Here is a 12,118-nt window from a genome sequence, read left to right on the forward strand (position 1 = left end):
TATTGTATTTTACTAATTTCTTGGAAACTTTCCCGACAGTGGACACAAAGGAAGCCGGCGTAGGCGAGCTGGAAGTAGTCTGTGAAGCCATGGGCGAGAAGCGCGTCCGCATCCCCGTAGACATCCGCGAGGACGGACACACGTACCGCGTGCGGCTGCGCGCCACCGTGCCCGCGCACTACCGTATCTACGTCAACTATGGAGGTAGGTTACACATAGAGGAAGGCTGCAGCGAGCTAGAACTAGTCTGTGAAGTCGAACAACGAGACGGGCATGCGTACGGATTTGTCAATAATGCCCAACTTCATAAAATTAGAATTTTTTGTAACTATATGCTATATATATATTTTTTTTTTATAATCAAAAAACTTAATTTTATGTAATCAAAATCAAGCATTAATAAAATAATGACAAATTCATATCCGCAACGCTGGCTTCGTCAGGAGGGTACAACCATAAATCTGCATCAGGCGTCGTCATTGCACACAAACAATAAAGCTATCCGCAACCGGCTTCGTCATTTTCAATACACAATCATTTCATTTAAAAAGGCCCACCCCAAATCACATCTGATCCAAAAGTTCCCATTACGCTAGCAGCGTTTCCACGTTGTATAGCCAGCGTGGATCACAGCCCCTATCCCTAAGTCGGCGACCAAGTTCTTTCACAAAAGTTTCACAGCCTCCACTGCAATTGGCACAAAATCGTACATTGGTTCCAAGGCACTGTACTTAGCGTGCTTGAGCCTTTTTTCGTGCAGAAAGAAATCTTGCTGGGTTGGATCCCACTCTCCAAGGATAAGTTTTGTGTTATTTTGGCCACTAATCCATCGAATCACACCGACTTATCGGGTCAGCAAAGAGCCTAAAATTCAATTCTACTTATCAAATTTCAAGTTCTTTTTTTTGCTATCCGATATCTAGCTCGTGGTATTCGGGGGGATAAAAACTCTACAGTAGACGCCAATTACGCAATTGACTTCCCGTTCTAAGGCGAAATTTTTATGGGCCAGCACTACTAAGTTCCCCGTTTAAAATCAAGCACTTATAATGTTTATGCCGCAGGTGCGCCGGTCGCCGGCAGCCCTGTGTCGCTGGGCGTGCTGAGCGGGCGCAGCAGCGGCGCGGCGCGCTGCGCGGGCACCGGGCTCGCGCACGCGCACGTCGGCAAGGAGGCCGCCTTCACCATCCACTGCGCCGACCACGCCGCTCCCACCGTGCAGGTGAGTCACGTCAACGATCACATTCTATGTGATATATATGTATAAGTACCAATTAGAGAGCACTCCAGTCGTCGGGCCTAGCCGAGTTTCTTACTGGAGCCTTGTCGACTAAGCTAGGTTTAGCGAACCGGCAACAAATCTTCCATTAGTCCGATTTTCACACTCGCATCTCTACAGGTTGAATAGCTTGACTGTTCTCGCGGAAGGGTCCTGGGATTTTCCCAAGGTACCTTCCCTCTGTACATTTATTATATATGTGTAGACCCTGAATCAGGATACAAAATGCAAATTAGAGAGGCTTATGAAACGATTGATGACTATCTGAAATTGTAAACACAAGTCATGCAAATATACAGTTGACAATTCTAAATGTACAAAGACGCAGACAGGATCTTACCTATCTGTTGTTGTGTACTCTATAGCAGATATGCTAATCTCATATCAAAAACCAGAGATAATCTATGAGATATCATCACGTATCCGTGTCAATAACAGAACGAGTATCTGTAATTAAATTTTGTTTATTGAATTTCAATCCAGAGTATTTTCACCATGCAAATAGCCAACGACATTCGATAGGGTATTATTACTTATAAATCTTAGCCGAGATGATACTCTACACCAAAGTCGATTGTTAAAAAGAGACATATAAAATAACATGTATTAGTCCGGTTAATATCCGAGTTAGAACGTCAGAGTAAGTGAGCCTTTGTTCTCGACCCCGCTAATAGTTTTCTTGTTAAGTTTCCTGGTTTCTCCTTGTTAACCCGATATCGCGTGAGAGGAAAACAAGGGGTTAACAAACTATGCGAATAATCCCATTTTTTTTTCTTTATCATGATAATTTAAGAAGTTTTACACAATATTAGTATCTGGATATATTTTTACACAAATATGTTGGCAATATTTACAAAAAGCTGTTACTGCAATGCGATTTTCTTTTGTTTTGGCGCCACGAATAAATTTCAGCGCGTGCTGTAAATAAAGGGGGACGTATGAATTTGCGATATTTCATTACTTTTTGCTATTGCGAATAACTTTCTTTTGTTTTTATTATTTTCATAACGCAATTTTTCAATGGTACATATAGTCCTACGATTCGTTAGTCCCTCGGATACAATAATGCACACGAGATTTTATACAATATTTATCAAAAGTCAAACAGCTCTGGGACATATATAGGCATTTGACATTTCAAAGTGCTGAGAAGCGAGGGATTAACTGTTTGGTTATTTGTACATAGGTTGAGAAGTTAACCGAAGGCAAGGACGAGGACGCGGAGTCGTCCGGCCTGCTGGAGTGCCGCGTGGTGGCGGGCGCGCCGCGCGAGTGGCTCTGCGCGTACATCCCGCTGGTCGTCGGCCTCTACGAAGTGCGGATATTCACCACCACCGGACCCTTGCCCGGCAGCCCGTTCTCTGTCAAAGTATGTAACCTATTTTTCCGAGCTACAGATATAATAATTCGGCTATTATTGTGCAGCGTGGTGTTCCGGATTCGATCCTTTAATTTCACACCTACAGCCCGTCACAGATGGAGCGATAATATACCAAAAGATATCTTATTGCAAGGAATCTTATATACCTTGCTATATATAACTAGATATATTATGATAGATTTTGGTATATTTAACAGACAGCAATGTATATTTTGGTATCTTTGTCGTGTGTGGTGCTTAACTATATTATAAGATATTTGGTATATTACCGTATATTAATATATATTAGTTATATTACACAGCTCTACAAAAAACATTTTTTTGGTGCCCTGGGCATCTCTGCAAATTTCTATATTTAGAAGTGCACAGTTTACGAATATATTCATAATAGTATTGAATGTGCTCTAGTTTTTTTAATGATTTTAGCGTATTTTATATCATAGGTATATTATGATCTTTTAATGTAAAATGAAAATAAAGACTTAAAAAAAGTAGAGCAAATCTTCCAAAATCATTGATGGTTTCATATACTGTGAGCATAAATACATCGGAAATCAATCTTATATCAAAGGCAACAATACCACTGTTGACCGGTGATCGCTCCATCTGTGTAGCTCGCTAACTCGTAGATCACAGCGCGCGGGGTTAATCTGCTGTCTTACGTTTAATTGAGTATTTAAAAGTAACCTCGGGCTAGACAACCATATTATTAGGGATTACAGTTCACAACGTCCGTAATGTCTGTTTAAACGGGTCTCCATCATTGGAACTGACGTAGAGGACTATCCCATTTCTAAGTTTTTTGTTGTTTTCTCATAAGCACATAAGGGTCCCAAACTGCCTGTACACTTTTCGTTATCGTCGTACAACATAATGGGGAAAAAAAACCATGTGATATCACCATGTGATGAACGTGTATCACTTTGTGCAGGTCATAGACACATCCGCGATCGTGCCAGTGGGCGGCTGGGGCGCGGACAGCTCGGGCCGCGTGCGCGCGCCCTCCAAGCTCGTGCTCGACACCAGCAGCGCGGGCCCCGGCACGCTCGAGTGCTTGCTGGCTGGACGACACCAACGTAAGTACCTAAACGGGTTGTCGCCTGCAGTAAGGATCTAAAGTCAATGATAGAGGACCTTGTGATACAGATTCGAACCCTATAAATATTCAACAAAAATAATAGTTTCGGAAAAGTAATAGAATTTTGGCTCCACGCATTGATAACAATCAGAACCGTTTTCAGTCAAGTCTGTGTTAATATGTTGTAGATTAGACCATTATTTTGTACGAGCGTATTCGAGTGTCAGTCATAGTTTTTGAAATAATCAGGCTCTAACGTTAGGGTAGTATGGTCTACAAAAACACAAAATCAATGATTTCTCTGAAACCATTCCTTTTCCCTAAACGTTCCTTCACGAGCATAAAATAGGTAGCTCTTAAGGTTTATCATTCGTTTTCGTTTGACATATAATCTGTCGATTGATTGAATTGTCGCTTTATATAATGTGTAAACTACATTGTTTTCATTACAACCGCGTCAGCTCTTGTTGCACATGATTTTCATGAATGAAACACTTCAGGCGTGGAGACAGTGTCGGGTCGGGCCGTAGTGACTCTAACGGCAGCCGAAGGCGTGAGCGGCGAGCAGGAGTTAGAGTTGACGTACAACGGCGCGCTGGTGGGCGGAGCGCCGCGGCGCGCGCTGGTCGCGTCGGGCAACACGGCCGACCGCGTCACGCTCGCGGGCCGCGGGCTGGCGCACGCCGCGCCGCATACGCCAGCTGTCTTCACCGTTGGTGAGCATTCAAATCTACTAGCACTAAGAATTTTTCAGCAACGTGCTTTTAATATAGGGATAAAAGGATTAAAATAGTACTATATTAAAATGGATGAATTCGTGGATGATTTTCGATTTGATCGTGAGACGAATCCACGAATTGCTGTTCCTGCCGAGGCATATAGGTATAGTGCTTTTCTCCAAACATGCGAGGAAATAAAGTAAAATAATGACCAACCAACACTCAAATCGAACCTTCACATCAAAATCGTCAAAAACAATTTCCCTCTTTAATAATTAAAAAAAAAGTTAAAGACAACATTCAATACGATTATGCAATATAAGCTGTATGTGCACGCACAAGATCCTTAAAAAAATATAAAAGTTATACAGTCTTTGATTTTATTAAGCAGTATTCGTACGATCATACACGACGGTCTTGTAAGAACGAGACATGACACAGCTTGAAATGATGCTGACCGGGTCGTGTAGACGCGGTGCGTGACTATAATAATTGGCTGTTTGGGTTTTTTTAATGGATACGTGTCTTTATAAAGTAAAAAACAATACAGTAATAACTTCCCTTCCGCTAATAATGGTTTGAATTTTTTTAATTGAGTTTGACTATAATGAAGACCAAGCATATTGGAGAAAATGTAATTAATCCAACTTTAAACTAGAGCTAAGAACGGATGACGAAGAACGAATAGATGAACGGTGACTGCCTGTTACACGTATGTCCTTGCCCGTACAAAAGCTCAGTAGTTTGAGTACATTGTAGAAATCAACGGACAGTCAACACTGATAGTGTGTGCTTGCTTAGATATGCCTTACAATGACTGTTTTAGATGGAAGTGCGGCCGGCCCCGGCGCCCCTGAGGCGTCATTAACGTCGGCCGAGGGTGAAAACGTACCGGTGGCGCTGGTGGCGGCCGGGCCGGGGCTCTGGCGCGCCAGCTACACGCCGCGCCGCGCCGGCGACCACCAGCTGAGGGTCACCTGGGCGGGCCGGCTCGTCAAAGGTATAGTACACGCTACAAAGGCTTAGGCCAGAGGAGCCGAAAATGTCTTGAGAGGCCTCGAAATATGGATGACGTGAGCGTACTATTGCGGGATACTCATCCTGTCCTGGGATTATTAGTTTTAGAGCTTCGGCTCCATTTTTAAAAGGTGAATGTTTTAAGACTGATACACATGTAGATATCTTGGCCTTTGCAATGATGTATTAACTATTCATACAGGTTGTCCGTTGACGGTGAACGTGACGGCGGGCTCGGAGAGCGGCGACGCGTCCCGCGTAGTGTGCTCCGGCGCGGGGCTGGCGGGCGGCGTGGTGGGCCGCGAGATCCGCTCCTGGATCGACACGCGCCGCGCGGGCCCCGGGGAACTCACGGCGCACTGTACCGGCCCCAACAAGGTGTGTACTGCAGGGTGATGGACGTGACGGTGGGCTCGGCACGGGACAAACATCCCATACAAGTTCCCATATGTTGAAGAGTTAACTGTCGCAATTTCAAAGAAAGTTAAATTTGAAACGTCTTCATTTTCCTGTGCATAGATTACTATATGTGGCTTTCCATCAGAGAAGAGTTTTTATGCTTCATGTGTATAAACGGATATAAACGAATAACTAAAATATCTCCCGTTTAGATCAATATTTTGTTTGTCCCCGTTTCTGTCCCAGAAGAAGAATTATAACATCCATTGTTCATATTGTGTTCTCGATCAGGTGGCGTACTGCGAGTTGTACGAGCACGGCGATGGCACGTTCACGCTTAACGTGAAACCGGCTGAAGCGGGCCGGCACGTGCTCAGCGTGCAGTTCGCCGGCGACCACGTGCCCGGCTCGCCGTTCGTGCTCAAAGTCGCCGGAGCGCCCGACCCCTCTAAGGTACGCATTATGAACACCTCAGCATACAAATTCCCAAGCAGTAGCAGCATGCTCACTTAAAGCCGCCGTCAAAATATTCCCTAGAACAACTTCATCTTCAACATCCACATAAGTAGATTGTCAAGATGAGTCACTAACTCACTACAAAGTCATGGAGCATGCCATTAATTTACTATTCATTTTTGATACACCCATCTACATTATATCCCTTAGCAGGGAAAGATGCGGGCTTTTATGGACCTTGTTGTCGCTTCAAATTGGGATACTGTACTACATTTTTTACAAACAGTCATTGCAACAAGGTTACTTATAGTCAAATTATACACACGGTTTTACAGGGAAGTATTTTATACCTATAATTGTTAATGTCGCCGTCAGATTTGGCACACTTGCATCTTATATATATGTGTCCCGGGGTTCAGCTACGAGACAGTTGTAAATCGCTATTTAATTACTTCTTCAAAACTGTTCGCAGATGATTTTCACGTACAGTTACTGAACATTTCTATACAGCTAGTATGGCACATGGGAGGACAACTTATGTTGGGCCCTTGCCCATTAGACTTGATAATATTGCATATGCCCATTTTGCATTTTAGACAAAAAAATGCGTTATGGATTAGTTCTAAAGCCAAGCAACAACACGTGTTGTCAGGTCCGCGTGTACGGACCGGGCGTGGAGCCGGGCGTGCTGGCGACGTTCCAGTCGCGGTTCCTGTGCGACACGCGCGGCGCCGGCGCCGGCCAGCTCACCGTGCGTGTGCGTGGCCCCAAGGGCGCTTTCCGCGTAGAGATGCAGCGCGAAAGTCAGAAAGACCGGACTATTCTCTGCAAGGTAAGTCCTTAATACTGAGTGGAAAATATAAACTTACGGCCACGTTACAGCTTTATAATGATAGCATTGATAGCTTTAGGCTTTCCAAAATTGTACGTAGCACATCGAATTTATACTTTACTATGAATTTTCAGCACATTTGGTTATAGTTAGATTGATTTAATACCCCAATCGGAGGAAGATATCTTAAGAAAGATTTGGATACCTTCAAAATTCCCAACTATGTAACCAAGAATGTCACACTTTGTCGAAGTCAAATATTGAGAATGTTCATCGACGGAACTTACAAGAAACGCGATGGCATGGATAATGAACAATTATTAATACTCGTTATCAATTAACACTTATTTTTAACAAATTTCTCTAGATTGTTTTCTTTATCGTGGCTGTTGAAAAATAGGTCTTAAAAATAGTAAATACCTTTAATAGTTTTCTTTGTCTCTTTGTATTCTCGTACACGTGATATTGGAGATTCAATTCTTGACAGAAAAGCCACCAAGATTATTTTTTACTGGCAGTCTAACCAATAGATTTACGTGTGGTACCACATGGTACGAGTGCAATAAACGATTTTACCACCACTGTCTGTTTTGGCCTACAACCAAGTGAATTGAGTATTGTTTTCTTTTTATTAGTCGTTGATTGTTTTACTTTTAGTTAGATTAGTAGATCTAGGAAGTCTTAAAACGTTTTCTTCTTAGGCAGCTACCGACCGGCAGCGATAAAGCAAATAGCGATTGAATATTTTCCTACACGTCATACGATGTTCAAAGGGTGTAGCAGGATAGCCTAGGAAAAATTGCCCCCAGCGATTTTGGGCCGAAACTGTAATCAAACGATGCCTTTTGGGGAGGTTATACTCTGCACAAAGTTTCATCCCTCTGTTACCCCCTGGGGGTGAAAAACACCCGATTAACCCCAAAACTGTTTTAATTATTTTTTCCTAAACTATGAAAGTGACGAATTTCAAATTTTGTACAAATATTGATAAGACTAAAAGCTATGTGCTAAAAAAATATTAACCCCCTAACCATTTAAATTCTTGTAAAAAAAACAAAAATAAAAAAAGAATCACCTGTATATCAAGTTTGGCTCATGGTACACACACCATTTTTTTTTTCAAAAATGAACCAGTTTATATTCTACATTATACAAAAGTTTCATGGACCTACTCCAGAAGGAACATTGCGAAATTAATATGTATTGGCTCTTTGGTGCGTACTATTCATTGAACTCCCACTAAGAGCCTTGCATTATTAATAAACAATGGCTTGCGATCGGACCGCTGCTCGTGCCCGATTTGAAAAAGGTGGGGATAAAGAAGTATGAATCAAACTCATTTGTATTTATAAAAACATTTTTAGGGTTCCGTAGTCAACTAGGAACCCTTATAGTTTCGCCATGTCCGTCTGTCTGTCTGTCTGTCCGAGGCTTTGCTCCGTGGTCGTTAGTGCTAGACAGCTGAAATTCGGCATGGATATATAAATCAATAAAGCCGACAAAGTCGTACAATAAAATCTAAATTTTTTTTTTAGGGTACCTCCCCTACACGTAAAGTGGGGGTGAATTTTTTTTTTGCTTCATTCCTACATTGTGGGGTATCGTTGGAAAGGTATTTCAAAACTAATAGGGGTCTTCAACAAACATTTTTTGATAAAGTAAATATATTCGGACATAATCGCTCCGAAAGAAAAAATATAAGTGTCCCCCCCTCTAACTTTTGAACCATAGGTCCAAAAAATATGAAAAAAATCGTGGAAGTAGAGCTTAAGAAAGACATTAAATGAAAACTATAGCGGACATGATCAATTTAGCTGTTTTTGAGTTATCGCAAAAAGTTTCCCCTTCATAGTAAAAAGACTTACTTTAATTAGCAGTGATCGGTTATTTGGATTCTCCCTCGCGGGATATCAAGTAGAAAAGTTAATATAGATACGACAGTTTCCCGCGATACCGAACAAACCGTTCAAAAATAAAACAATTTAAATTATCTCTAAGGAATTTTTTACTCTTACATGGCAACCAGTTGAGACAAAAACTTTTATTCTTTTCCTAATAATGTTGAGATTAGGAAAAGAATAAAAGTTTTTGTCTCAAATGTTATTTAAAGCAAAATATATTAAAACCTCCACAAAGTATTAGCTTATATATCTGTCATGATGGAAAAGTACTTCAAAATCTTGACATTGACATTTCATTATTTTCTCTGGATTTCAGTTCTAATTATTTTTGGTGAGCAATAAAACCATTTGACATTGTGGACATTGTTTTTCTCAAACTACCTCTCAGTTGAAAGAAGTGTAATTGACTTTTTGATAGGTAACGAATTCATTTATTCAAACAATTAACCCGTAGTAACTATATATTAGCTGATAGACACGCGTACTTACTCGCCGAACTTTTATCCAAACGGTACAAAATGTGCCGCTTTGGAGGCAGCAAATGAGCTGTCAGTGTAAACACTTGTGCTCATTTGTTCGATTTAGACAAAAGAACGGTGAGTAAATACTCGTCTATCAGCTACTTAGATGTTTTAAAGTGTAATAAAATAAACACATTGTATTTTTTTGCCTTTTCTAACAACATAAAGCCCGGATTCCCGGGGCATATCCATACTAACATAATGATTGAGGTCGTTCACCCCATGTCGAATCCAAAAAACCGATCACTGTTAATTAGGTACTGATTATGCAAATTTGCCTATTTGTTTAACTCGCGTGAAAGGTACCGTTTCATCCCTTGGTTAACAATTTACTATACTTTAAGCTCCAGTTTAGCTTATTGTGACGGAAGAGTAACTACGGAACCCTACACTGAGCGTGGCCCGACATGCTCTTGGCCGGTTTTTTTTAAATTATTTTGGTTTCGAGACCGAGACGTTGCGTATTAAGCATGATACGAGTATAATGATTAGTGGCTACGAAATAGTACGTTTATTTTAATTTCGCGATGTTCCTTCTGAATTAGGTCCATGAAACTTTTGTATAATGTAGAATATAAACTGGTTCATTTTTGAAAAAAAAATGGTGTGTGTACCATGAGCCAAACTTGATATACAGGGTGATTCTTTTTTTATTTTTGTTTTTTTTTTACAAGAATTTAAATGGTTAGGGGGTTCATATTTTTTTTGCACATAGCTTTTAGTCTTATTAATATTTGTACAAAATTTGAAATTCGTCACTTTCATAGTTTAGGAAAAAATAATTAAAGCAGTTTTGGGGTTAATCGGGTGTTTTTCACCCCCAGGGGGTAACAGAGGGATGAAACTTTGTGCAGAGTATAACCTCCCCAAAAGGCATCGTTTGATTACAGTTTCGGCCCAAAATCGCTGGGGGCAATTTTTCCTAGGCTATCCTGCTACACCCTTTAAAGCCCATGTATATCAAATTCCCATATAAGTTTTAATCACGCATCATCATTTTCTACGAATACTCCTCGAGGTAGGTTGTATTAATACCGGATGAATTTGGGACCAATTGAGAGACCTCGCATTTTTTTCTCGATCTCACTATGTGTAAGATTCTTAAAGTATAATATTAACTGTAGTTTAGGCACAGAATAAATAATAGTACTACTGTACAGAAATGAAAATGACACTTCCTACAAAACCGAAGTTTGACAGCGATTCAGGGACGAATTATGCTGTACATTTCTAATGTATGGCACTATCCCTTTCGGCCATTTAGGGTTGTGAAAATTTAAGTCATTATCTTATCTGTGGTCGTGCACGTAAAGGGGCGTCAAGTTGTAAGTCAACCCTAATAATTGCTCGGAGCAATGTTGAGCCGAACGGAGCTGAGAAATGCCGAAAGGAAGAGTGTCGTCCCACCGGTTTAGGCATGAATATGGGTAACCTTCCATATTTAACGGTTCCAGTTTTGTATTTGTGTAAAGATGAAACATACTTGTATTCGAGGGTGATGAAGAATTTGTCATCACGGGATCATATCGGATGGAGGTTTAAAGGTGCTTCTAATGCTCAGATAATAAGGTATCCAAAAGGGATATATCCGATGTTTACCCTTCTCCGACTTATATAAATTGCAGCCACTAATAACTAGAACATTCAAATTTCTCATCAAATGTTTATTTTTTCATAAGTTTTGTATCCCATCTTGACCCTGATACAAAAAATTGGTAAATCTGTGGCCCTCAAACATTGATATGTTCAATAAAAACAATTTCCTAAGTATTTCACTGGGACAGCTATTATGGCGCAAATGATATAGTCAACTAGATGATGGACCTAAAAACATAGTACCCAGAAGAAATCCGCTTGTTTAGCATCGGAAAATCACTCGAAGGCAGGGATAGTGTGTGCATGAAGATGATCTTTAAAGGATCTAAACGAAGGTTTGAAAGAGAAAGAGTTAAGTTCCCCAGGTAACTCATTAACCCCAATTGTGGTATTTACCTAGAGAATGCCAGAAGGCATTAGGTCCACCATTTGCACTCTTCATGTATTGTGCAATAAAGTTTAAATAAATAAATAAATAAATAACAGCCTTACTAATAAAGTTAATCCACTCAAAAACGTACCTACGCTTATCGTGCCTTTGCTTTGCTTTGCACGTGTTCTTAATGGTGACTTACGGGTACTTTTTTAATGACCTGCAATTTTTTACGATTTGAATATACTTATAGATAGCTGATAGTCCCGGGTTCAAATCCTGGTAAGGGCATTTATTCGTGTGATGAGCATGGATATTTGTTCCTGAGTCATGGGTGTTTTCTATGTATTTAAGTATTTATAAATATTTATATATTATATACATCGTTGTCTAAGTACCCTCAACACAAGCCTTATTGAGCTTACTGTGGGACTTAGTACCTTAGTATGTATGTAATAATGTCCTATAATATTTATTTATTTATAGATCAAGTTTGAACTTTATCATATATCATTCCTGTCATTAAAAAAATAGCCTGTATAATGAAAATATCATACACATATATA

General features: G+C 40.4%; 1 protein-coding gene across 3 annotated transcripts in view; it reads left to right on the plus strand.

Annotated features, from left to right (window-relative positions):
- The window catches only part of LOC133521118 (filamin-A), a 105,906-nt gene that overhangs the window by 92,289 nt on the left and 1,499 nt on the right, over positions 1-12,118 (plus strand). For all 3 annotated transcript variants that reach the window (XM_061855886.1, XM_061855905.1, XM_061855896.1), the window contains 9 exons: positions 40-204; positions 1,065-1,222; positions 2,466-2,648; positions 3,592-3,736; positions 4,239-4,454; positions 5,284-5,457; positions 5,677-5,852; positions 6,165-6,326; positions 6,982-7,161. In XM_061855886.1, coding sequence (XP_061711870.1) covers positions 40-204; positions 1,065-1,222; positions 2,466-2,648; positions 3,592-3,736; positions 4,239-4,454; positions 5,284-5,457; positions 5,677-5,852; positions 6,165-6,326; positions 6,982-7,161 — 1,559 coding nt within the window. The remainder of the gene's footprint in view (positions 1-39; positions 205-1,064; positions 1,223-2,465; positions 2,649-3,591; positions 3,737-4,238; positions 4,455-5,283; positions 5,458-5,676; positions 5,853-6,164; positions 6,327-6,981; positions 7,162-12,118) is intronic.

The sequence above is a fragment of the Cydia pomonella genome, chromosome 1 (genome assembly GCF_033807575.1).
Source record: "Cydia pomonella isolate Wapato2018A chromosome 1, ilCydPomo1, whole genome shotgun sequence".
NCBI classification, from domain to species: domain Eukaryota; kingdom Metazoa; phylum Arthropoda; class Insecta; order Lepidoptera; family Tortricidae; genus Cydia; species Cydia pomonella.